We start from the raw sequence: 26,600 nt of genomic DNA, 5'->3' as shown, positions 1-26,600 counted from the left end.
AAATTCCATGAAAAAATTATTTTTTTCTTAAATAAAAAAGTAAATTTATTCAGATTTCTAAAAATTTTAACAACAATTTAGTAATCTCCAATGATAAAAAGGTGAGATGGACTCCTTTTAAAATTTCACCTAATATTACATATTATATCACATTAGATAATCCATCAAAATTCATTTGTGTTTTATAATTTATTTTGATGGTCAATCGGTCACTTAAAATTAATCAATTGCTAATTGAGTTTGATAAAAAAAACTTTAGTTTGATATTAAATTCATCAAGATTTATTTGTGTTTTTTGTTCAATCAAGATTTATTTGTCACATTTTTAATTTATTTTGATGATAGAATTGTCTTGGTACTTTTTCACTTTCAAACATTATATTCTTAAAATTGCTAATTGAGTTCTATATACAAGACTAGTGTATTTATTTTCTTAATAAAAAAAAAGTTTAGTTTGACATTAAATTTGATGCGTTTTAAAAAGATGATTAAATTGAAACCTTCGAATTATTTACTAAAGTTTAATAAATTAGATTTTAGGTGAATCGATCAAACCGAGCCGACTTCGATCAACCATACGCGGGCTCGTACAGTGTCGGCGCCGCGAGCCGACTTCGATCGCCATTAACGCGGTGTGCTTCGAGCACTCACCTCGAGGTCGACCAGCCTCGCTCCACCTCCTCCCCTTTTCTTCTTCCTCCTCTTCCTCTCCGCTCTGCCTCCTATAAATCTTCCTCCGTCGATCGAGCTCTTTTGAAGTAGGGTTCTTCCGCCACCAGCCATGGCCGATTCCAAGGAGGTGACCGGCGCCGCCATCAACCGCCCTCTCTCTCTCTCTCTCTGTCAGCTATCTTCTCTTCGACTGATGGTTCCTCTTTTGCTCGGCAGGAGAATCACAGCACGGGCGGGTGGATGTCGGTGCCGGCGTTCGGGGAGTGGGACACCAAGAACGGCGTGCCCGACTACTCCCTCGACTTCTCCAAGATCCGCGAGATGCGCAAGCACAACAAGAACCCCTCCCGCGCCAGCCTCGGCAACGAGCAGGAGCTCCGCAAGCTCGCCGACAAGGGATCCGAGGGCGACGATCGCCGCCGTCGCGATCCCGAATCGGATCTCCACCGACCCAGCCGCCACCGCCACGGTGACGGCTCCCCTACCGTACGCGCTGCTTTTCTCCAACTTCTTCTTCTTCTTCCACTGATTTCTGCATCCATTTCACTTCTGTTTGCTCTCTTCTGATTTCCACTAAACCTAGAAACCTGGGATTTTTGTTTGAGAAAGTGAGATGATAACAGTGACCGATCGATTGCAGCAAGGATAAGTTTCTGAAACAATTTCTACAATGAAAAATTTTTGAATTCCATTTAACCTAGAAAAGGGGATTTTGTTTGAGAAAGTGAGACAGTAATAGAGGGTTGTAGATTGCAACTTAGTTTGTGAAACAACTTCCAAATAAGAGAGTTTTTGAGCAATTTCTTGGCCAAGGAAAAGAAAATGAGGAATCTTATGAGATGAAATTGCTAGGGTTCTATCATGAGAGTGCTAAGGTCTTGGCCAAGAGATTGAGATGGTGGTCCCTAGGGCAATGGTGCCGCGGTAGGACATCCAAATTGTCACCCAGACACCTACGGTTCGATCCCCAACTACGACGTATTTGTAAAAAAAATTTTCCAAATGGAGAACGCAATCAAAGGATGCTAGGCGTCTGGATTGGCCGCTGCGTGCACTTTCTGATTTATCCTGGTGGCCGGTGAAAAATTTTCGTAAGACCGGACCGGTCACCCTAAAGATAGTCAATGGGGTTATTGAGATTTACTAATTGATTGAATTTATTATTTTTTTAGAGAAGTGGACAAGCAGTTATATTGATAGGGTGGCAATGGAACCCACTGAAATCGTGTTTCTTTGTGATTGATCTTGTGCTGTAGGGAAGTAGGGACAAGTAGTTAAAGACAACTGGCCATTGCCCCGGGGATGGTGGCAGGCCGGACTGCATTTATTCGTTGATAGAGATTGATCAGAAAGTGAATTGATCATCACAATATTTGGATTTAATCAAGATTTTACTGACCCCTAAATGAGTCTTCAAAATTGTGAGGTTGATCTACTAAGATGCAAGAAAACTTGATGTTCTCAGGTGATGCGTCAGTATTAGTAAAGCTTACTAATAAGTAATTCCGTTGACTTTTAATTTGATACATTTATATTTCGAGACAAACTGGTGAAAAAAAAATATTATAAGATCAAATCTCCACACACTTTGGAATGTGCTAAATTATGCCAAGTGTCGATATGACAAGTCAAAAATCCAAATTTAGATATAGAAATGATAGTTTAAGTCCGCCTACACTAACAAAACCTCGACTCCTTGGGAGAGGAAACAAAAATAGTCTATTCAATGTCTTCTTCTTCTTCTTATTTTCTAGTTTTTAATTGTTCAATTTGGTGTCTGCAGAGGAGGAAGAAATTCATGAGGTACTTCCAGTGTTGTATAGGTGCATGAGTGGGACTTGTGGCTGCATGCTACTGCACAGGACCAAGTTCTCTAGTTTGAATGCTAATGGTGTTCTTTGCAAGTTCTCTAACAAAAAAAATCTTGTAAAATAAATTGTATGTTACTGAAATTCTGACTGTCGACTCTTCAATTCTTAACTCCTTATCATGGAACTTGGTAAGCATGCAGTTTTCTCTTTGTCGATAATTGAAATGACAAAGAAAACAGGATTGACAAAAGTGCATCCTTAAATAATTTGCTCCTGTGTAAGTAATTCAAATCCATACTTAAAAACAACTCCCAACAGAAATACAGCTTACCATATTTGATCCTATGCAAAGATGGTGTCTAACTCGAGTCAACCTCTTCTAACTCATCTACAGTTTCTTGATGATCTGAACCACATCTTCGTCCTCAAGTTCATGTTCCTGTAGCATAAAGTGAGCTTCACGACTGAGTATCATCGTCGCAGTTTAAAGTACCCTCAATAAAATAGATCATTACCTTGCCGACTCTTTGTGGTTTATGCTTCACACTCGAACCCCAAACCAATGCACTGCATATTTCGATCAGTGCAAGTAAATGAACGAGGTCATCTTGGAAGCATGAAGAGAAGAAATAGAGTGGCACAACTTAAGGCAAGATGACTTACTATTTGAATTGCTTCAGCATGTCTTTATGAATCCTATTACAAAAATCTTCTATGGTTCTCCTCTTGGAAGAAAGGATCACAGGGTCCTCATAATCCGGATTCAAGCCCTTTGGCTTTGTGTAGATCCGAACAAGATCGAGATACTCCCATATCTTTTCTAGAAGGCCATCGAGGTTCCACTCTAGGTGAGCACTGTTTTGCGGTTACACGATACAATCAGTCATTTGAAGAACATCTTTCTATAAGAATCCTCTTAAAACTCGACCAACCATGTTGAGGATTTAATATAGGGAACAAAAGGAAATGAAAGATGAGTTGATACCTGACCGGACAGTAGTGTGGAAGCTTGTCTAGGATTTCTAATTCTTCAATCGTTATCTGGTCTATCTTGTTTAGGACATAGATGCATGGAATGTAAACTCTGCTGCCTTCGATTACATCAATTAGATCATCTGCTGTAGCATCGTATCTCAGGGAAATGTCCGCATTATGTATCTTGTACTCGCTACAAATTGCCTTAACTGTTTCAAGGTCCAACTGTGTATTTGTAACTGTGGAGGTGAAGTTGATGCCACCTTTGTCTTTCTTTCGGAATGTTAGATTAGGGGGTTCCTTATTTAACCTGTCATTTGATGAAAGTATTAGGGCTATGCCTTTGCAATCAGTGAATTGTAACAACAGAATCAGTTTGGAGTTTACTCAAAATATTGATATAAATGTAACGATAATTGCTACTTTGTAATGACTACTAACAGTATTTAAAACATGTAAATCATGCACTTTTATGCATCGATAACAACTCAAACCAAATCCTTGAATGAAATGTCCACACAAAACTTCACTGCACATGCATATCAAGTTGCATATTGAATCGCAATCTATCTTTGTCATTGCAAGCTATATCGAAAAATCCACTAAATGTCAGCTTGAGCTTTTGGCAAAGAATAATTCAGTTGAATCAGCAATATGTCCAGAGAGATGGTGCAGAGTAGCAGTTTGTTCAAGGGCACATGAACTATCTCTGACATGTATGCCCTTAAATTGGGTGCCGATGTAAGGTTATGACCTCTAAGATCGATCCTCGAGGATCACAACATACATGATCACTAGAAATCCATTAACCAACAAACACCATCAATAGCGAGAGTAAACCACATAAAGGCGAGAAACAAAAAAAACAGAATCTTATGTAAAATAGGACCTAAAGCTCAAACTTTTAGTAAGGAAAATGCTATACCAACAGATGAAACAGTGGCCATTGATCTAGATCCAGAAAGGTTCTTACCTTTGCCAAACTCATCAGATTATATGATACTATAAGCATGCTTTGAATTCTCAACAGTAATATGAAAAAGACAGGCTATATTGGAAGGAATTCCATGATATCTACTTGCTTCAAGAAAAGAACTTTCAAGATTAGTTTTCGGGGATTCGGATCTACATGATCACTAGAAACACACTAACCAACAAGGCCACCAATAAAGAGAAAAGACACAAGTGATAAAAAAAAACCAGAATCCTATGCAAAATAGGAACTAAAGCTCAAAACTAAGAATGTTATACCAACAGAAGAAATGTTGGCCATTAACTTATATCGAAAAAGGTTCTCAATTTTGTCAAAAGCATCAGTCTGAATGTTTGAGCTTTAACTAATATCAGAAGAAATTCCTTGATATCTGCTTGCTTCAGAAAAGAACTTTCGCCATCCTTCAGTTTTTTTTTATTAAGCCTCAGGGCATCATTCTGACATAGATGCCCTGATGCCTCCTAAGCACTGTTGCAACATGGCTATTTGTTGTTTCAAGAATGATCTTTTGACGTATATTTGAACAGTCCTTGGGGACCCAATGGAGTACCAATGGCAACTCACTAGAGAATCAGGAAAAGATAAAGCACTAGCAAAGCTACATACCTTACAAGCAATTGATATCACCTCGAACTTTCTAATTTTAACACAGCAATACTAGTAAAAGAATAAATAAACTCATCTCCTACTTTACCTTATGCCAAATCCCTCAAGTTCCTTCTCAATAAGGCGCTTATGAGTTATTGGTTTGATAGCATCAAGAACAATCAAGATGCAATTGCATGTCCTAGCTGTACTGATAACCTGAGAAGTATTTGTTCACAATTAATGGATTTGGTATAGAACATGGAGGATGGAGTGAAGGAGATAACAATCTTTAGGATGACATAACCATGCAAAAGCGTGAAAATTCTTCTTCTGAGTCTATTTTCTTCAGAATGTCAAATTCTTTCAACAAAAGGCACCATGTTAACTGTGCAAACCTACTACATACCTGCCTTCCTCTACCCTTTCCATCCTTTGCACCCTCAATGATCCCTGGTAGATCCAGTAACTAGAAATTCAAGATGTTAGAATGAGTCTATCTTACAAGAACAAAAGATAGTGAGCTTCATTGACTAGAAAAAAAAAACAGGAAGATGAAATGCAATGCAAGATGGGTTTTACCAATATGTGGCATAGAACAAACAGGAACACGACCTCGCGTAGAGGAAATCTCTCACAGTGAACTAAAAAGTAGAAATCTTATTACAAAAGTTAATATTGTTGCTGTCCATGTGGTTTTGAGGGGATTACTTTTTTCTTATGTACAGCTAAAAGATCTATGATTTGCTTCTCATATATAAGAATTTCATCCTCCATATGAACTGACAAACTTCTTTCGTGTATCTAAAGACCATCTAAATAATCCTCCAATACAGCCTTAAGAATTTTGAGTTGCTGAAATCCCTCCTTTGTCTTCGCAGATGGCATACACATGGCTCAAGTTTTGTCGGGTCTTCAAAACTACCCATTAGTACTGCTCACTCAGTTCTGTAAAGTAAAGCTGTTTCATGGATTTTTTTTTCATAAATATCCTTTTTTCCAATCTTTAATACCAACATGTCCTGATTGCTTTGTGGAACCTAGTAAGGCTGAAAGTGGAAGATTTTAGTTGGCAACAGTGCATGAGGACACTGAGGAATTGACTGATACACAAGGTCAAATGCAGTTACCAACCAGAATATTTCAGTTTCCGCATTAGCAGAACTGACAACTGAGTGAACTTTAATAATGGGTAGATCTGAAGATCGAGTAGCCTGAGTTATGTGTGGCATCTGCGACAATAAAGGAGGGATTCAGAAACAAAGTCTTAAGGTTGTATTGGAGCATTATTTAGATGTTCTTCAGATACAACAAGAAGTTTGCAAACTCATATGAAAGACAACATTCCTATATATGAGAAGCAAATCATAGATCTTTCAATTGATGAGATTCAAAACCACACGCACAACAGCATCAACTTTCAATCCATAAAATTTATCTTTTCTTTTGTGTTTGAGATTTTCTCCATTTGAGGTCATGTTTCTGTTCATGCTATGTCAATATGTTTTATGGCATGTATATTGAACTAAATTCTCCAAGTAAATAAAAGCAGCAAATTGACTTGAATCACTATCTTAATAAGAGAAAAATAAAAGGTAAATTCCAGGTCTATTATTTATGACTTTGGGACAAGAGGTATTTCATATCCCAGAACAGTCATGATTCTAAAATTGCACAATATATGGCTGTTCGGAAAACAGAAGATAACTAGGAACTATTACATAGACACTGTTTATGATAACACAGCTGAAGTGCAGTGTCTATTGGTTAAATCTGGGACATCAGAAGCAGTAAGGTGCAAGACTTCTTTATGGAGAAGAATAGCAGGATGATCTAGGAGGGTTAGCAGCAGGGTGTTTCAATTGCTGCAATTAGATGAACAACTTTAGAGTATTTCAACTAAGCAATGCTCAGGCCTCAAGACAGTCGGGCAGGAATGGATTTTGTTAATGAAGCAATTATAGCAATTTTATGATTTCAAACTTTTTTGTAAAACCTCATGAACTTTATCAATCCTAACCTAGTTCAGGTTAGAGTGTGCATTTGGTGGACTAGGGCGATTACTGGGGTCAATAAAGGGACCGCAATCCTGTGTTTTATTCATTTTTGGTCTTCTAACTATAGAATTTATTTGTCACCTTTGAACATCACACCATTGAACCAATTTTATCTAATTTTATCAAATGTTTATCTGATAGCCCTTGGATATTAGTATTTTTAACTAAAACACGAAAAAAATGACTTTCAAAATAAATCATAATCACCAAAACATTGCAAACAATCTGGAATTTATGCAATACTTCAAACATGGCAAGCAAGTTCAGTCAATGCCAACAGAAGCAATTTGGAATTCCTTACTTCAACTTGATGGGCATAATTAAAAAAGAAAATCACAGATAATTCAGGTAGCAAAGAACATCCATCAAAATTAGCAGGATGAACTTTGGGTCACTGTCAACACGAACGTATGCAATCTCAGGCTTTCAGAATGCACCCAATCTTCAGAGTGGCCAACGCACAAGAATTGCCAAGAACAACAATAAATGGCCAAGCAAAATTAGTGGCATGATGGGCTAATAGGTTAACTAAATTATATCATAAACCCAATATAATGAGAGATAACTGCATCCCAACATGCTTGAACAGTAATAAGAGCTTAATGAGTTACCTGAATTTTAGCACCTCTATATATGATGACACCAGGAATACAGGTTAAAGTTGTAAACTCATATGAAGCAACCTGTTACATCAACAACGTTTGGAGTTGTAAAAAGACACATTTCGCTGGACTTGACAAATAAAAAACCAATAGGTGTTGTTTTCTAGAGAAAAAAAAACTTAAACAAAACAAATTTAGCACATAGAAAACATGTTATCCTTCAGAATACATAATACAGCATCAGCTCAAATAACAACAAGAGGCAATTTTGAGCAAACTATTTGGGATCGGTTACATGGATGTATCCAACATCCTATCATTGACTGAATCAACCAAATAGGATGGATTAAAATATGGGATCACGTATCTCTAAAATTAGCACGGATCCAGTCAAGCCCAATTGGCTGACCAATACAGACCGCATTGACTAAAATGGCCAAAAAAAGAGGAATCTTAAAGTAGCATAACTATACATCTGCTAGACTCAATTTTATGAAAGATTGTAGAGAAGTTAAGATGAAAACATATAGAAACAAGAAATATTCAGGTCTTGATTATGGCAGTGCCAATTGCAGAGCCATCATTTTAACTAACAAATCAAATAATTGCAACATGAACAAGGAGTAAGGACATAGAATAGTATTAACCTTTGAGATGAACTGAAAGAGAAGGAAACTGATACGAACAACAATGAACAAAAGAAACAGGTGTAAACACATACAAAGAATAAAAGTGGTATACCTCTGAGAAAGTGCCAGTTAATTTATTTAACAGTGTCGATTTTCCAACAGAAGGAAATCCCACTAGACCAACCCGTGCATCTCCACTTTTAGTAACATCAAAGCCTTCACCAGCACCACCACCACCTTTGGAAGGAGGAGCCAAGAGCTCTCGTCGTAGCTTTGCAAGTTTTGCCTTCACATAAATAACAATCAACAAATGCATACAGGAAAATAAAAGACAAAAGGAAACAGTCACATGCTCTGAAAGAAAATGAGTCATGCTGCCAATAAAATGAAGCCATATAAATACAAAAACTATTGTACGAATGGTACTGCAGGTAATAAAAAGTTCTCATTTTCCTTTCTCTTGCATGAGCACAAGATTGTTTATCACTGATGATTACCTACTCAGCTAGGATGACTGGATAATGATGCACCTAGGTGATTCCAATTCCCTAGAGGAAACATTTTAAAATGCTGGATGAGGAGCAGTGCAACTTAATGGATGCTAGGTGGCCCAACGAAGCATTTATTCTTGTTTCCGTTATCCTTCTTCAGATAATACAAATCATGGAATAAGGCAACAATTCTTCCCGCTAAATGAACATGAACGGTTGTTTTTCTTATGCAAGGATATATGTCTAGATGCAATACCTTAACTTCAACCAACTGAACCACTGAGCATAGAGCATCTTAAATAAATGCTAACTCCATGCTCTAAAGCAATGCAGCAACTTGTTCTAAATCTAGAAGAGCAAAAAACACTCACCACCATAACCAACACATCATCTTATCCTCCCAGCTAAAAACAATCAAATATGGCTTAATAGTTATGAACTATTAGGAGATAGATCCACTTCTCTTAAGGAAAATGGTTCTTCTACATCAAAGGATAATAAACATTAAAGATAGTTAGGCAAAGAAATCTATAAGACAAAGAATTCTTATCAGAAGGAACTCATTGTTGGAAGAGTTCCTTGATCTTAGACGATGTCAGTCTCTTAAGTAAGTCCAGCTCATGGCGGTATATATTCAAGACAGAACTATCAAGTTCATGAAGAACCTATTAGGCCAGTGTTCTAGAGCCTACATGACCAATTGAATAGACCTGATATGATACACTAAAGCAGCAAAAAAAAAGGTAAATAAGTATCGACCATGTTCACATAAGCAAGAAACCATAATCCAACATTGAATCACAGTAAACAAATAGAATCAACATCCCATCAGCTAAACTTATGATCAAGACTGTAGATCATAAACAATCAGCATGTCAACCTGCTTACCATAAGAAAAAAAATATCTTTACTAAGAACATCAAGTTCAACAGCATGTATCACGCACAAATAACCAAGACAAATCCTTGACGAGTACTTACAGTTCCTTTCTATGAAAGAGAAAATTTTTATATGTATAAATATAGAATCCTACTCCCTGATAATTATAACTAACAGCTAGAAGTTGTGCATAAGCAACTTCAAGCAGACCCTTCAGCAGGCCGAGATGGTGTGCTGTTGCCTTATTCTTCTGCGTCCGTGCCATCTACAACACAAAATAGAATTGACACCATTAGCATCTTAACTGTAGGGCAAATGATTAAAAAAGTAAAACTGCTCACTGAAATCTATCCATAATAGAAACCAGAACTGCAATGCACCACTAATCTTCTAAATAACCATCACTAAATCCATACGTGCAATCAGTTCCAAATTTTTCAAGGAAAAATGAACGCCATCAAGCAAAATAACAAATGCCCAAGTAAACGCGAGCAGCCCCATAGTGGCCAAATCAGAGACGATCACGACCACTCCGAACTCCGCGAGCAACTCAACTCAACTCGCCCAAGGGAAACTAAGGCTGATCGGGCACCCATACGAAGGTCGAGAAATATCCCAGGATTGATTCGCAGAGGGGATCGAACAAGATGGAGAGAGGATTATTGAAGACTATGAGATCAGGTTACCTCGTCTTCGATGTCCTTGATCTTTTGCATGACGGTAGCCATTGCTGCTCGCCGATCTGGCCAACGAGCTCGCCTTCACCCTCCCCCGGCGAAGGGTCTAGAGGCTTCGGAAGCGGCGGCGGAGCCGTAAAGAAAGAGGAGAGGATCAGAGGGATGGGAGAATTATTATTGAATTTTAAATTACTATATAAATATAAAAGTTACGCTAAGCCTTATATAAATTGGATTTCTAAAATAAATTTAATTGGAAGAATTTTGAAATTTTTGAAAAATTAAAATGGAGGATAATAAGAGACGGATAAAAAATTTTAAAAAAAATTAAAAGCATTTTAAAAAATATATTAAAAGCCCACCCTAACATAGTGAATATTATTTACATATAATATTAATTTAGTAGATAAGACGTGAAAAATAAATATTAAATTTGAATTTTGATGTAAAATGTTAGAAGTAAAAGATTTTAAATTTTTAGAATAATAATAGAATAGATAAAATTAAAATTTAGTAATATTAATATAATAAGATAATTATTTAGATAAGAGATGATGAGTTATTTATAATCTAGAATTGTAAGTATTTAATTTTTGTTTTTTTGCACAATGGTATGAAAGAGTTGAGAGAGACATTTCACTAAATATAAATAGAATGATTGAAATCAAGAAAATATTAGATTTTTTATAATCTTAAAAATATTTATAAATCTTAAAGTGAAAGTCTATAAAGTAGTAGTTAGATTTATTATATTATATAAAATTAAATGTTAAACTATGACTCAAATATATTAGTATTATATAAAGAATGTTAAATTATTAATTATAAAAAATGAAATAAAAAAATATGAAGTAGAAGATGAAAAAGAAAAAGATAAAGTGAATGCACGGCATATTACAAAAGAAAGAAATATAAACATTAGAGAAAAAAATCATGATTACACCAGTAAAAATTTCGGAGTGATACAAATATAAATTTAAATAATTAATAAATATTTTAATTAGATAAGGTAAAATTATGATAATCTATATAAATAAGAAAGAGAAAAATAAAAAAACTTCATAATAAAATTTTATTTAAATATAAATAATAATATAGTAGAGAATAAAATCTAATAATATAAAATGATTCATGTAACTGATTTAATCTATTAGGATAAAATTTGATAGTTATTTATTATTATATTAAAAGTCCATCTAATATATTTTTATTTTAAAAATATCTTGTATTATGATTGTTATAACAAGTATAGTTATAATAGCTATAATATAAACACCCATGATTATAACCACTATAATATATTAAAGAAAATTATTTTATTTTTCTAGATATGAGGTACGCAAAATACTTTTTATTAATTTGATAAAATCGTTTCAATTTAATTAAAATTATTTTAATAATATTGATTTCATAGTTAATTATATATTATTAGCAACTATTGACATAATTATTGCAATAATATCAAAATAATTTTGATAGTAATTTTTATCAACTTGATAAAAAATATTTTAATATAACTATTTTAATTAAATAATAATTATATATATATATATATTAATCGCTAAAACAATATTTTTTAAAAATAGGATGTTGCAACGTTAGGGGGCATGTTGGTAAAAAAATAATAATAAGGGCGCCTTTTCGGTAAATAAAAAGAAATTAAATAATACGTTTTTTAAAAATTTTTCCAATTTTCCGGCCTTTTTCCATAATTGAAATGCTTAAATCTGAATGATTATTGCGTTGGCCTACACGTGTTGTTTCCTTGGCGGCCCATTAAATTAGGCCCTTTTCGGCCCATAATTATCGCTCTACCTCAGCCCGAAAAGATGACCGTTGTGGTTCGGATTCCCTAATGGGCTCGATGAAAGAGGCGGAGAACGGGGCGGCGGCGGCAGCGCCGGCGGCCAACGGCGGCGCCGCTCCTCCAACGTCCGAAGGGGAAAAGAACCCACAGAAGAGGGGGAGGTCGGCGATGTCCACAGGGACGCCGCTCGAGGTGGGCACGCGGGTGATGTGCCGGTGGCGGGATCAGAAACCCCACCCCGTCAAGGTCATCGAGCGTCGGAAGATCCCGTCCGGAGGTCCCAATGACTACGAGTACTATGTTCATTACACCGAGTGTATGTTCGTCGCTCCCCGCTTTTAGATTTGTTTCCATATTGGCGTTGGGTTGGGTCTAGGGTTATGACCAACATTAGGGTTTGTGCTCGGCTTAGTCTTTGTAGTAAAGTTGAGTTTTTCTGAAGTGGGAATGTGGCAAAACAAGATTTATTCCAGTGCTTTGACATATTTGTCAAGTGTGAGCGTTAGTGCTTACATTTGTGGCGTTTCGATTTTGATATGCAATGGAGGCCTTTGAACGCAAATATTTACATATTATAGCATACTTCAGTTTAAGCTATCGAGCACATGCAATCCGTTATATGTGGAGAGGTGCTTTCAGGTAAAGTTTAGTTTTGAAGAAGTTATGAAGTGGTAAGGTTGTTGGGTTTTTATAGCAGTGCTTAGACATATCTGTTAGGTATGAGCGTTAGTGCTTAAATCTCGGATGTTTCAATTCTCATACGCAATGGAGATCTTTTGAACGCAAGTATTTACATATTCCAGCAGACTTTTTGGTAGCTTCCTTCAATTTAAGCTATAGAGCAAATGCAATCTATTGTATATGGAATTTCCCACTCTGTTTAAAGGAAAGATGATCAGAAATGTGTCAACTTTCTCTAGTTATTTCATCTCAGAGTTCAAAAAATGTGGATGCACCATGAAAAAGAAATCTTTTTGGAAAAATTAACATTCTCTGTATATTGGTTAAGTCTCTTTTCTCTAGCTGTGCCTGTGAGAGTTCTTTATTTTTAGTCAAGTGCTTTTCCATGTTTTAAATTAAACACATAGGTTGTTGGATTTTATCATACTTAGTCTAACTTGGATAATTGCATTAGTCCTTAGAAAAGATGAGAAACCTTATCCTCAAGAATTTGTTGACCTTGTTTGGCATTGAGTTCTCGGACTTGGATTGATTGATCATGTGAATGATGGTTGAATATTGAAAGTTGAATTGGGAATCACTTGAAGAAGTTTGGTGGCCATCAAATATTCAAATTGGATGGACTTAAAAATTTGTCATTTTAAGAGATTTTAAGTTTATTTCATGCATTATGATTTTATGATAAACATATCTAGGGACAAATTTAATTTGTAGGTTATTTTAAAATTAGATTATGCTTTTTGGATATAGTTTTTGGTTTCAACGTGAATCTCATGTGATCAGCACTTCATTGTAACATTTTCTCTACAAGCATCATCTGTGATATCCTCAGATGTCAGTATCCTAGTTTCTATGAATAACTAACTTGCTGATTACCTTGCCTGTTTACTTTTTCTTTGTGTGTGTGTGCAAATAACTAATGCCCTTTTGAGGTATTTCTTTTTCTAGTTAATAGGAGACTTGATGAATGGGTTAAACTCGAGCAACTTGATCTTGATACTGTGGAGGCTGATGTCGATGAGAAGGTGGAAGACAAGGTACTTCTCATAGTTTACTTTGCAGATGAGTATACACCATAGGTTTTTATTTTCTTGGATTTAATATTGAGTTGGGAGAGGATTGTGTATCAAATAAATTCAATCTTGAAGTTTGTGTATATATTGCTAATCCAGCATGCACATCTAATAGTTATTTATGAATTGTGTTCAAAGAGGTTTTTCAACTTCCCTACACAATCCTTTTCAGGTAACAAGTTTGAAAATGACTCGACATCAGAAAAGAAAGATTGATGAAACACATGTTGAGGTATTCCTAAATCCTTTTAGTTACATTCTGGTCCAACTGCACTTTTCTACTACTCCAAAATCCTTTTAATTACATTCTGGTTAAATTGCACTATTCTACTCATTAAAAACTACACTGAAAATTTTGGCAGTTCTGAAATCTTTACATGATCATCTTGTTGCATGTTCTTGCTAGTTTTCTTTTTCCATTTTGTGGGTGTGGACAATCACATACCGGCGCTATGGATATACTAAGGTCAAATTCGGTATTCTGCAATGTGGAACTCACAATATAGCAATACATTAACAGTCAATTTTCTTTCTTTCTTGTAATTTGTCTTGTCATTATGACTTCAAATTTCTATAAGATTTAAATATCAAATTGCTTTCAATTTTATTAGATATGAGTTTTCTTGTTGTATGATATGTGTGAGAGAAAAAAAAAATGCTGATTATGTCAAATATATCAAAACAGAAAAAAGTACCACTTTTGACCTATTGGACACTAGGATAATGGATCTAACTGAAGTCTCCTTCACTTTTGTTAATTTTTCATTTGCTCAGCATGGTCACGAGGAGCTTGATGCTGCTAGTTTACGAGAACACGAGGAGTTCACAAAAGTGAAAAACATTGCAAAAATAGAACTTGGCAGATATGAGATTGATACATGGTATTTTTCTCCTTTTCCACCAGAGTATAGTGACTCTCCAAAACTGTATTTTTGTGAGTTCTGCCTCAATTTCATGAAACGCAAAGAGCAGCTTCAAAGGCATATGGTGAGCTACATCTGACCTTCTGATTGGTCCTTCTATTAAACTTAGTTATGTGCACTGTTTACATATGAGCCATTGAAGTACATGTTTGCCCTCTTTTATAGTTTTTCCCTACAATTATTGTTACATTGGAAATATTACAAATTAAAATGCTGGCCTTTTTTTTCACTACTATGTGTCGTTTGGGATGCCTAGCTTGAATGGAACATTTTGTTCCTACCTGATGCTGAAAAGTTATTGCATGTGATTTTCTATGTTTCTGTTAATTGGTGTATTTCTTATCAGTAAACTAGTTGATAAGTTTTCTGGACTGTGTGTGCATAATTGTGATCATAAATTTATAGATAAAAAATAATATTGACAAGGATAGATGTTCTCTTGGCCTGTGTATTTCAACTGGTATACCTATATTTTTTTGGCCTAAAACTTTTGTATTCTATAAGTTTTATCAAGTTGAGTAGGTTTTTTTATTCTATGCTTTCAGTCTGTTTCTGCAAAAGGATTCAAAAGTTGTTTAGTTTGCCAAATAAGTGCCGGTATCAAACTATCCTAAAACTAAAAGGATTACTGAAATCTGCTAGTGCATATTTCTCTACGGAAGGCAGAACACTTGTGGTTTAGACGGTTTGTATGTGAGGTTTGCCTAACAGATGTGAAGTAAATAAGGTATAAAAAGGCCACAAGAGGCATTTGTGTGCACATAATACATATGATTGATCCTACTTGGTTTACTTTGTAGTAGTAGAGAGTAGATTTAGTTTAGCCATTTTGGTAAGTTTTGCATGGACTCATCTATGTAGCTCATTCACTGGAGTTGACAAATTCTTTAGAATTTGTTAACTGTTCACCTACACAAATAATTTGGCTAATAAGAAGACTAGTAAAATAATTGGTGACTAATTGATTGTTTGTATTAATTTACTCTTAATGTTGTCTGAGTTATTCTCTTTTACTCTTGATTTTTTTTTCCCTATTTTTGGCGTTCGGTGTCATACTATAATGGAATCAAAGTTTCATGAAAAAGAGAGATGAATTTAATTTTGTGTTAATGAGGGGGGGGGGGGGGGGGGGGGGAGGTGTAATCGCTTGCCTACAGCAGAACAGAAGAGTCCCATGTAACGTACATTATCTTAAGCATAACAAATGCAGACTGTTAGCAAGGTGGTCTTTGTTACAGGGATTGTTATGATACTCTTTCGGCTTTGATGGTGCATGAATAAACATAAACTAATGGATAAATATTTATAATCCAAAATTTTTTTTGTCATAAAATATCTCCACTAAGCTGTTTCTAGTGCGTATTTGAAGTTAGATAATCTTTTTCTTGTTGCTTGTTCAACCAATAATGAATGCTTGATTATGTTTGCTTTCAGTCTATCTGGCAATGTGACTAGTGAGATCTTCTAAAGTTTATGCCAGTGTGCAACCATGAGCCAGCTTTTTGACTTGCAAAAGCATTATTATTCTCCCTGGTTCTCACACACACACACTTCTGTTGTCTTATCTGTATATGTATGTGTATATACATTTTCCTTTTATCTGTTCTGATATTTCTTTGCTTTCTCAACATGCTCTCTTATACTTTGTAGAGAAAATGTGACCTTAAGCACCCTCCTGGTGATGAGATATACAGAAGTGGCACCCTTTCTATGTTTGAGGTGAGCTTCATATTCTCATTCCTTATCTGAGTTATTTCCTTCAGACTAGTCTAAAATACATGCTCTCTCTCTCTCTCTCTCTCTCTGTACTTCTGATGAGAAATTTTAAGAGCATGACAAGCTAGTTAAAGTTATGCAGCTTTTTATAGTTGCTGGGTTAACTGAGATCTATGGTTTTAATGGATCTACAAAATGTCCTAAAGCTTTGTGTGGCTCCCATTCTATGGTTCTTCCTTTTTGCTTATGCCATCACCACTCCCTTTGGCACTATCTATTAAAACACAACCAATTTTCTCATAGAATTCAGTTGAATCATTTTCCGGAAATTTTTACTTGTTCACTTGACTTTGTCTTTGTTGGTTGCCATTGTTTGTGAACTATATTTTATTGCTCTAATAGAAGCTTTCCCACAGGTTGATGGCAAGAAGAACAAGGTTTATGGGCAGAATCTTTGTTATTTGGCTAAATTGTTTCTTGATCACAAGACCCTTTATTATGATGTTGATCTATTTCTATTTTATATTCTTTGTGAATGTGATGATCGAGGATGCCACATGGTTGGTTATTTCTCAAAGGTAAAACCTTGATATTTTTAGCCCTCATGCCCTTCTTACAAATCTCACTGCTTTTTTGGACATGAAATGAGCTGTCTTGTGTCATTGGATTTCCTAATTCATCAGCTTGCATGATTTTATTTATTTTTTATCTAATATTGTTTTCTTAGTTTCTAACTCAGATTCTTGATTACTCTATCAGAATTATCAACACCATGGGAATAGAATATTATCCATCTTACAGTTTCCTGGTCCTGTTTGTGTTTTCTTTTCTTGTTTTATTGCTGATATTATGCATTGAGGTTTAATTTTTTAATGCAATTATATTTCTTCTCTTTATTCAGTTTTTGGTTACAAGTCAACTTTGATTTTGATCTTTTATTCTCTTCTGTTTAAGCCATGGACAATGAGTTACAATTTGAAGTATTTAGCTAACTTTCCACAGACATTCCTTGTGGCTACTTCCATTTAACTTGAGCTGGCTTATGTCATCCCCTTTGTATGTGACTTTTTTTTAGCTGGAGTCCTGTTCCATGCCATGTTTGAATAAAGTTTTGGAATCGTCAGAGAATGATCTCCATCTCTAGTTATTTTTCTAACCAGTTAATTAGTCAATATTTTATTATAAATTGTCTTTGAATACCAAGTTGCTCCTAGAAATTGATTAGCTTACAACTGTCACAAGCCGATCAGCTAATGCCCTTAAAACATACTCAATAGTTAGCACTCAGCCACATTCTAAGTCATCATTGTAATTAGAATTAGGCAAATTCCCGAATAGAAGAACTCCAGCTGTTGTTGTACATAATCATGCCCATAAAACAATAGTGGTTTTCATGAGGCACCTTCCAATGCGATGTTGAGGACTTGAGGATCACATGAGAGAGTTGGTGTTCAGCTTCTCCCTCTACAATTAATATTCCAGGTGGATAATTTTGTTGACTCCTTGATAAAAGAATTCATGTAAAATATATATTCTGCTTTTTCTTCCTTCTTACTGCAGTGAAATTCTCCTCTGTTTATTCCATGTCTGATCCAGCATCGACTATACTTTCTTTTTATTGTTATGCAGGAAAAGCATTCAGAGGAGTCTTACAATTTAGCATGCATTCTCACTCTTCCTCCTTATCAGAGGAAAGGATATGGGAAATTTCTAATTGCTTTCTGTAATCTTCTTACCTTATCATCTGAGTTGGTTTGCGTTACCTGTTCATAACGTTGTACAGTGTACTAGCAGTGTCGGCTGACACATTCATGTGAATCTTTGATTTTATTGTTCAAAACTATTCTCTTTCTGTACTGATTCCACTACTCGAGTCATTAAGCATCCTTAAGGTCCCATGGAAAGCACAGCTTGCTATGATAGTTTTCTGTAGAAAAAGCATGACTGCCATTCAGAAGATGATGCCATTTATTTCGGTTGCATGCTAGTTTTTCTTTAACAAGGGTTCTCTATATCGATAGTTAAATTTATTCAAGTTATTGGTAGCGCAATTGACATGCTGTTTGCTTTGTTGGTTATTTTATGTTTCTTTCTCAAGTTTTAGATAATCAGGAGCACTTGGTTCATTCAAGACTAGATGATTATTTAGACAGACTATTCAGCATAGATAATATGTAATAACACTTCTATGGAACCTCAGTCTTAACAAATCTAGTTTGGTTTAATGTTTGTCGTTTATTTTTTGCCTGTGCTGCGTGTTTTAGTTATTGCTATATTTTTCGATATCAATCATGACTTTCCTAATCAAAGTTTGTTGAACTTGAGCAGCCTATGAACTTTCAAAAAAGGAGGGTAAAGTTGGAACCCCAGAGAGACCTTTGTCCGATCTTGGCCTGTTAAGTTATAGAGGGTACTGGACTAGAGTTCTTCTGGACATATTGAAAAAGCACAAGGGCAACATCTCCATCAAGGTAATCGTCGCTGCACGACTGTTTTCCTCTCGCGTAAACGTTATTCTCTAACTTTGTACACAGTTTTCGTCTCGCATTTTCGTTATTCGGCTGTGTCACAAATGAATCAGTTTGAGCAAACTCTATGTAGTTGCTATGAACTGAACTGATGAGTGAACCAACTTTTTATGAAAACAAGGAAATTGTATCATCTAACCAGGATAATTCTAACATGTGTGATCACCGCAATGTTTTCTCGTCGCCTGATCGGTTACTTTCAGGGCACAGCTGATCATGTCTGAACTGTCTAGCTAATATAACTTAGCTTGATTTGTCAACAGGAACTCAGCGACATGACCGCGATAAAACCTGATGACATTCTAAGCACTTTGCAAACACTTGACTTGATACAATACAGGAAGGGCCAGCATGTTATCTGCGCCGACCCGAAGGTCTTGGACCGTCACCTGAAGGCTGCCGGCCGAGGAGGTTTGGAGGTGGATGCTGGTAAATTGATCTGGACTCCTTACAAAGAACAAGGTTAGTGTTAGGTTAGTGTTGTATGTAACATCAGGAGTTGTAGATTCTGTTAGCACCAAAGATTGCTTATGGTGTGTGTGTATATCTCTCAGAACTAACTTAACCTGTTTGTCTTTTCTCTACTTAAATTTAGAATTTTTAGTAAAAAAAAATCAGAAAAAAAATTTTTCATTGTTGAAGGTTCATTTATTTTTGAAATGTCCCTTACCGTTTTAAAATCCTCAATATATTTTAGGACAAAAGTCAAAAGGGCGGGCCTTTATTTTCAGGGAGCGTTCTATTTTGATTTTTTTTTTTTTATCAAAAAGATATTTATTTGTTATTGTTATTTTTCATCTTAAATCTTGAATTAGTAATGCGTTGCAACATTTATGATTTTATAATTATTATTAGAGATGTAAATGAATGTTTGTGAACAAATTTGATGTTTGGCTTGGTAAAATTTTTATTATATATATACAAGATTAATTAAATGAATAAGTTTGAATAATTTGTTAAACGAAATGAATAAGTTTAAATACATATATTTAGGTTATTAATATTCGTGAATAATATTTATGAATAATTTTTATTAATATATTAAATAAATAATTTTTTTAAAAATAAATAAATAAGTAATCAATTAAATAAATTTAAAATATAAAATTAAAATTTTGAATTTAGAATTTGATAATATCTAAATGAATTAAATTCAAGTTAAGTTTGAATTAGTTCAGAAAAAAAAATTAAATCAAATTTAAATAATTATTTTGACCATTTTTTAAATTTGGATCAGTTCAATTATCTTATTAAATAAATGTGAACATTGGTCGGGGTCCCATGGGGGCCACTTTTACAGTCTGTTTGGATCGGGTGAGGGACGGTTCATTAATGGAAGGGGAAGGAAGGGGAAGGGAGGGAAAGGGAAGGGAAGGGAGGAGAAGATCAGTAACCTTGTTTGGGAAGAAAGGAAGGTTAAAAGGAAAGGATTTGAAAGTTAAAAAAATAAAAAGTCAAAAATATCCTTTCTCTTCTTCCCCGACATCTCGCCAGATTCGACGAGCAGGCGGAGAGGGGGCAGCCGAGCCCCCGCCCGGGCGGCCCCTCCCAACGCCTGCAGAGGCGGCGATCGGCACGCGACCACCGGGCGCAGTGGCCGGCCGGTGGAGAGAAGAAGAGGGAGGAAGGGGGCGCTTCACGTTCCCACACCCAGCTCCGCCACATCTCCGAGGCGGGTGCTACTTCGCCGGAGCCGATGGGATCGGAGGGCGGAGAGGGGGGCGGAGTGGGCGGCGGACGACGCCGGTCGCCGACGATGTGGCTGATGGCAGCGAAGTAGGCGTCCTTCTGGAGGACCGGCGCCGGAGGGGCGAACGAGTGGAGGCAGCAGCGGCGGAGGAGCGACGCAGCGGGTGAGCGGAGCATCGGCGAGAGCGGGAGTGGACGCGTCCCCTTCCTTCGCAGTGGGTAAAATTGGAAATAATATGAGTTCCCCTTCCTTACACCCCGATTTGGGGTGTAAGGAATTCTGGCTATTCACGAGCATGGAAGGGGAACACTTCCCCTTCTTTCCCCTTCCCCTCCTTACCTCACCTCATCCCAAACAGGGGTAAAATTTTTTTTTCCCCTTCCTTACCTTTCCCTCCCTTTCCCTCACCTCCTCCCAAACAGAGCGTTATGTGTTTCCTCGCCGACCCTCGTCTGCTGTCCCTTTCCACGAACTTGCTGACTATTTTTAACCAACAGTCAAACGCGTTGACTTCTTAATTGCTTTCCTGTTCCCGATCACAGGATCTAATCTCATTACAGTATCTGCAACGCAGAAGAGTTATAACACTTAAAAAAATATTAAAAAATCATGTGGGATCTACCTCAGCCACATTAACGCGTTCAGAACTTTGAACGCATTCCTGTTGTCACTCCTCCACGTCAGATGGATTCATATGATCACTCCTCCAGCTCAGATGGTGAGAGAATAAAAAGATATTTATTAACGCACGTTGAAGATGCTCTTAGATATTTTTTGAAAAGCCCACTCCCATATGATAAGCTAGAGCGGCCGCGCAACCAACGGTCAGACAGCCACATAGCTAGGCCGCACAATCACAGTCTTGTGGCTAGACAATCAAGTCGAGCAACTAAGGCGGTCACACGGCAGCTCGCTAGGTGGCTAAGCCAACCGTGCAACAAAATCAACTGCGTGGCCAGGCTAGGTCGAGCTGTCATGGCTGCATAGGGGCCAAATCAAATGGCGAAGAATTTTTTTTTTTTTATATTTTATTAATTTTTTAGTAAGAAAGATATTTTAAAAAAGAAATAGGCTCTTTGAAAAATATAAAAATCGTTGAAGCCAACAAAAAATGATATGACTTCCTCATTGGATGATGGTTCTTTGAGCAAAAATCAAAACGGCCAATAATTATAATTGCTATAATATAATATATAAAAAAAATAATTTTAATTTGATCAAAATTATTATACATAAAAGCATTAAAATAAAATATTTTAATATATATAATAATTATAATTAAAGAGCAGGCTTGTTCTTTTCATAGGAGCCGTCGGAAGTGCCTTGTCTGTGGAAAACAGAAACCGTAGATCTTTTGACCACTCACTCACAACCATCCATTCCTGTCCTTTTCCTATTTAGAAAGACAGATTGAAAGGAACACGAGAGATTCATAAGATTGCTGAGCTCATCTGATTCAGTAAGCACTTGCTAACAGAGCTGAGCTGATCTTTTCCACTTTCTTTTCTGGTGGTGTTGGTTTCAGTCAAATTATTCCACTCTTTAAGCAGTGTAGTTCACTGATCAAATCTTGAATGAAGCTGGATTGTGATCTATGTTCAGAATTGCCATGATGAACTCAGTTAGGTCGACGAGCAAAGGCCCCTAGCTATAAAATGGTCTCCTAGCAACACACTTCTATGAACAATTGATCATCATGTATCAGAAAGAGGAGGACAATTGAGCCAACTTTGTTTGTGTTTACAGGTAGAAATGGGTGATGCAGAGAACAAGGAGATGATGGAGATGGGCAACCACCTTTCCGGCTCGCCGGTGCACAAGGTTGGATTCCCTCCGAGAAGGAACTTTGCCAGAGGTTTCACCGACGGCCTGAAAGAGACCTTCTTTGCAGATGATCCATTAAGGCCTTACAAGGATCAGCCGCGGTCGAAGAAGCTCTTGTTGGGACTTAGATTTCTGTTTCCGGTCCTCGAATGGGGAAGGGACTATGAGTTGAGCAAGTTCAAAGGGGACATTGTTGCCGGACTCACAATTGCAAGTCTCTGCATCCCTCAGGTATTTAGGCATCCATCCTCATGGTCGAGGTAGTTAATTCGGTTAGGCTACTGATTGGGGGTTTCTGAAATTTAGGATATTGGGTACGCGAAACTCGCAAACATGGAGCCAAAATATGGACTGTGTAAGCTGAATTCAAATGTATCATGATCATGTTGATGGTTCCTCGGTCCTCAATTCGATAACTTTGCCAATTGATTTGTTGTAGATTCGAGTTTTGTTCCACCTCTAGTTTATGCAGTGATGGGCAGCTCAAGGGACATTGCTATTGGACCAGTAGCAGTTGTGTCACTCTTACTCGGGACCCTTCTTCGCGTAGAAGTCGATCCCGTAAACGATAGAGAGGAGTATCGAAGGCTAGCATTCACTGCAACCTTCTTCGCCGGTGTCACTCAGGCAGCTCTGGGATTCTTAAGGTATCATTTGATTGACATGTTACAAAATTTGCTTTTGTTAGTTAGTACTAACTATAAGGGAACTTAAGATGCTTCAAATGGATGTTTCAGATTAGGCTTCTTGATCGAGTTCCTTTCGCATGCTACGATTGTTGGATTCATGGGCGGTGCGGCGGTTACGATAGCCCTTCAGCAGCTCAAAGGATTTCTAGGCATAGACAAGTTCAGCCAGCAGACTGACATAGTTTCAGTTATGAAGTCTGTGTTTCACTCAGCTAGCCATGGGGTGGGTAAAGTTACTAATTCTCTTATACTTTGGGCTAGATTCGATCGAACTTGTTGCTCGAATTGTCGGTCATTTTGCAGTGGAATTGGCAGACAATTCTGATAGGCTCATCCTTCTTGGCTCTCCTTCTCGCGGCTCGATACATTGTATGAACAACTTCTTGTTGCTCGGCCTGAGTAAGATTTGGTTTTCGCTCGGTAGTGATATATAAAACAAACTCAAACTCATTGTAGGGAAAGAAGAACAAGAACCTTTTCTGGATTCCTGCAATTGCACCATTAGTTTCAGTTGTTTTGGCAACCTCTTTCGTCTACATCACTCGTGCCGATGAGCACGGTGTGAAAATCGTAAGTCGTTGTTAGATCATGATTCTCCGATTCGATAATTCTTCGGTTATTTCTATACTTAAAGAATCATTGAACTAAAAGGTGAGAAAAATAGACAAAGGGATCAACCCACCCTCAGTTCATCTGATACATTTCACTGGTCCATTTGCCGCGAAAGGACTAAGAATTGGGATGGTAGCAGGAGTAGTAGCTTTGACAGTAAGTATCGAAAGAACACCATTTCATTCGTCTATTCGTCTATCGGTTTAATGGGTTTCTGAATTTATCAGGAAGCGGTCGCAATCGGTAGAACATTTGCTGCAATGAAGGATTACCAATTGGATGGAAACAAGGAAATGGTGGCACTAGGGACCATGAACATGGTTGGGTCCATGACATCTTGCTATGTGTCTACTGGTATAGGATCAAACACATCTAGTATCGTAACGAAGGACCGCCAAATTCAAAATCAACACAACTTTTCGATCATTTTTCGCAGGTTCCTTTTCGCGTTCGGCAGTGAATTTCATGGCGGGCTGCCAAACATCGGTTTCGAATGTGGTTATGTCACTAGTAGTGATGCTAACCTTGATGATCCTCACACCTCTCTTTAAGTACACTCCGAATGCCATCCTCTCCGCCATCATCATCTCGGCCGTGATAGGTTTGATCGATTATGAAGCCGCATTTCTCATTTGGAAGGTCGACAAATTCGACTTCATAGCATGCCTTGGAGCTTTCTTCGGGGTAGTCTTCATTTCAGTTGAGATAGGCCTCTTAGTCGCGGTAACAATCTACATATGGATCTCCAATTCTCCACTTCCAAAGAGGTTTCTTTGTTGAACTATGTTTATGTTTGTTGTTAGATCTCAATTTCGCTCGCAAAGATCCTTCTTCAAGTGACACGGCCAAGGACTGCTTTGTTAGGCTATATTCCGGGAACGAGTATATACCGAAATATCGAACAATATCCCGAGGCAACAAGGGTTCCCGGAGCTCTCATTGTGAGAGTTGATTCTGCTATTTACTTCACAAACTCAAATTATGCCAAAGAAAGGTACTTCATTTTAATTTTTTTTTCCCCTCCAATTTTGATGCTCTCTTTGAGTTTTGATGTCGAACTGCAGGATCCTTAGATGGTTGAGAGACGAAGAGGAGCAACTAAAAGAAAACCGTCTACCGAAAATCAATCTACTGATTGTCGACATGTCACGTAATGAGCCACACATCTTTAAATTTTTTTCAGTTGGTTGGATCATCGACTATATCAATAATTCTCATTGATACTTACTACAGCTGTGACGGATATCGACACTAGTGGTATTCATGCCTTCAAAGAGTTGCATAGAAGCCTCCGAAAGCACCAAGTTCAGGTTATGAAAACTCAAACAAACAATGTTTAGTGGTAGCTAAAATATCAAAAACTCAAAGTCTTACTGAATATAGTGTTTGTTCTTCAGCTTGTTCTTGCGAATCCCGGGCCGGTGGTGATTGAGAAGCTCAAATTGGCCAAGTTCATCGAGTTGATAGGGCAGAACAAGATATTCCTCACGGTCGGAGAAGCGGTGATGGCTTGTGCACCAAACACCATCGAAGAGGCATGAATTCGCACGGCTACTAGCACGAGCTTGATGCAATTGTAGTTTGTTAAAAAGACTTATTGAGCTAAGTTGGAGCCTCTACTGGGTTCAACTTAAACGATCTCTATCAAAAGACTTATTAAAGTACGAATACGGGTGCAAATGAACTGAATCGAATTGAATAATATGAAAATATTGATATTTGAATTTGAGTTTGAAAAATATGTTATTTTTAAATTCGAGCTTGAGTTCGATTCAAACTATTCTAACCTTGATTTGAGCATAATCAAATAATAATTCAAAATGATTTAAATTCAAATTCAATTCAAATTATTCAGACCTTAATTTAAACATATTTAAATTAAAATTATGTAATTCAATTCGACTCATGACTAATCAAATAAAATATTATGAATTTAAATTTAATTTAAAAAATTTATTAAACATGTTCAAGTTCAGCTCGAATATGAATTAAATATTTTTCAAATCTGCTTGAAAAGCTCGTTCAAAAAATTATAAGTTTCCATTCGAGGAGGGCATAACCGCGGGGATAAACTCACACGAACTAGTTAAGAATTTTTTTTATTAGTATTTTTTTTCATAATAGATTATAAAGGAGATTCTTACCCAATAAATTAATTGAAAAGTCTAACAAAAATAATACTAACAAAAAAAAAACAAAAATCTAAAAGCCACAATAATGGCCTTATGGTTGTCTTACGTTTGTGGGATCAAATTTTGACTCAATTTGCAACAAAATAATGGATAAAAAAATACTTTTTTATTACGTGAACCAGAATTAATAGGGGAAAAGACTAATTTATATCATTTTCTTATATTTTTATTATTATATGTTCTAAGATGATAAATCCAAGGAAGAGGGATGATATGCTTCGTGACACTTCGTGCGCGTGCAATCCGTGTGTGATACCCACGAACCCTCGTCCTCATCGTGTCGTCCGGCTACCGCCAGCCATCGCCTCGGGCGCGATCAACGCGTCACTCATCGGCGCATTGTCCGGCGTCGGATTTCGACTGGTAGCGATTGAAATCTGGCGAATTCGGCCGGAATTCACGAAATCACGCGGTCGGTAGTGGCGCGGCCACTGTCGGCCGCGATCGGGGCTGATTCTGGCCGAATCGCGATCGAAATCCAACGGAGGATAGG

General features: G+C 36.8%; 4 protein-coding genes across 6 annotated transcripts; 3 read left to right on the top strand and 1 right to left on the bottom strand.

Annotated features, from left to right (window-relative positions):
• Positions 1-588: 588 nt before the first annotated feature.
• Positions 589-6,602, top strand: LOC141845166 (uncharacterized). Of its 3 annotated transcripts, none has more exons than XM_074733219.1 (3): positions 589-799; positions 889-1,158; positions 5,919-6,602. In XM_074733219.1, the coding sequence occupies exons 1-3, from the start codon at positions 782-784 to the stop codon at positions 5,967-5,969; spliced, it is 339 nt and encodes a 112-aa protein (XP_074589320.1). In that variant the 5' UTR covers positions 589-781; the 3' UTR covers positions 5,970-6,602. The 3 variants fall into 3 exon arrangements, with proteins under 3 accessions (XP_074589320.1, XP_074589321.1, XP_074589319.1); XM_074733220.1 differs by lacking the exon at positions 5,919-6,602 and adding an exon at positions 2,456-2,645; XM_074733218.1 differs by lacking the exon at positions 5,919-6,602 and having other exon boundaries at positions 889-1,651.
• On the bottom strand, positions 2,850-10,522 carry LOC141845165 (developmentally-regulated G-protein 3-like). The gene is made up of 10 exons (XM_074733216.1): positions 10,382-10,522; positions 9,912-9,960; positions 8,438-8,616; positions 7,706-7,777; positions 5,447-5,506; positions 5,147-5,256; positions 3,469-3,768; positions 3,147-3,338; positions 2,999-3,050; positions 2,850-2,922 (listed from the first exon to the last, which is right to left on the bottom strand). The coding sequence occupies exons 1-10, from the start codon at positions 10,421-10,423 to the stop codon at positions 2,872-2,874; spliced, it is 1,107 nt and encodes a 368-aa protein (XP_074589317.1). The 5' UTR covers positions 10,424-10,522; the 3' UTR covers positions 2,850-2,871.
• Positions 10,523-12,227: 1,705 nt separating this feature from the next.
• On the top strand, positions 12,228-19,705 carry LOC141845051 (putative MYST-like histone acetyltransferase 1). The gene is made up of 9 exons (XM_074733070.1): positions 12,228-12,495; positions 13,809-13,897; positions 14,106-14,165; positions 14,708-14,920; positions 16,507-16,575; positions 16,989-17,150; positions 18,202-18,295; positions 18,901-19,043; positions 19,364-19,705. Exons 1-9 carry the CDS (start codon positions 12,228-12,230, stop codon positions 19,565-19,567), a joined length of 1,302 nt encoding a protein of 433 aa, XP_074589171.1. The 3' UTR covers positions 19,568-19,705.
• A 2,829-nt stretch (positions 19,706-22,534) lies between these two features.
• On the top strand, positions 22,535-25,644 carry LOC141844985 (sulfate transporter 1.2-like). The gene is made up of 13 exons (XM_074732978.1): positions 22,535-22,845; positions 22,921-22,969; positions 23,054-23,261; positions 23,352-23,526; positions 23,607-23,672; positions 23,760-23,873; positions 23,955-24,071; positions 24,143-24,269; positions 24,352-24,638; positions 24,719-24,909; positions 24,980-25,065; positions 25,149-25,225; positions 25,313-25,644. The coding sequence occupies exons 1-13, from the start codon at positions 22,543-22,545 to the stop codon at positions 25,454-25,456; spliced, it is 1,944 nt and encodes a 647-aa protein (XP_074589079.1). The 5' UTR covers positions 22,535-22,542; the 3' UTR covers positions 25,457-25,644.
• Positions 25,645-26,600: the final 956 nt, after the last annotated feature.

This window comes from Curcuma longa, chromosome 14 (assembly GCF_044706935.1).
Source record: "Curcuma longa cultivar G26 ecotype Majalengka, Jawa Barat chromosome 14, ITB_CL_G26_1.1, whole genome shotgun sequence".
NCBI classification, from domain to species: domain Eukaryota; kingdom Viridiplantae; phylum Streptophyta; class Magnoliopsida; order Zingiberales; family Zingiberaceae; genus Curcuma; species Curcuma longa.
This window is presented reverse-complemented; position numbering and strand designations above follow the sequence as displayed.

What these genes read in the sequence shown, in the direction of transcription:
- LOC141845165 (XM_074733216.1), bottom strand. Translation starts at nt 10,423, where the DNA reads ATGGCTACCGTCATGCAAAAGATCAAGGACATCGAAGACGAG. An exon ending in TAACTGGCACTTTCTCAGAG is followed by an intron (nt 7,778 to 8,437) that starts GTATACCACTTT and finishes TTGATGTAACAG; the next exon opens with GTTGCTTCATATGAGTTTAC. An exon ending in ATGCTGAAGCAATTCAAATA is followed by an intron (nt 3,051 to 3,146) that starts GTAAGTCATCTT and finishes CGAAATATGCAG; the next exon opens with TGCATTGGTTTGGGGTTCGA.
- LOC141845051 (XM_074733070.1), top strand. Translation starts at nt 12,228, where the DNA reads ATGGGCTCGATGAAAGAGGCGGAGAACGGGGCGGCGGCGGCAGCGCCG. An exon ending in GCACCCTTTCTATGTTTGAG is followed by an intron (nt 16,576 to 16,988) that starts GTGAGCTTCATA and finishes GCTTTCCCACAG; the next exon opens with GTTGATGGCAAGAAGAACAA. An exon ending in TGGTTGGTTATTTCTCAAAG is followed by an intron (nt 17,151 to 18,201) that starts GTAAAACCTTGA and finishes ATTGTTATGCAG; the next exon opens with GAAAAGCATTCAGAGGAGTC.
- LOC141844985 (XM_074732978.1), top strand. Translation starts at nt 22,543, where the DNA reads ATGGGTGATGCAGAGAACAAGGAGATGATGGAGATGGGCAACCACCTT. An exon ending in CAAGTCTCTGCATCCCTCAG is followed by an intron (nt 22,846 to 22,920) that starts GTATTTAGGCAT and finishes TCTGAAATTTAG; the next exon opens with GATATTGGGTACGCGAAACT. An exon ending in ATCTTGCTATGTGTCTACTG is followed by an intron (nt 24,270 to 24,351) that starts GTATAGGATCAA and finishes CATTTTTCGCAG; the next exon opens with GTTCCTTTTCGCGTTCGGCA.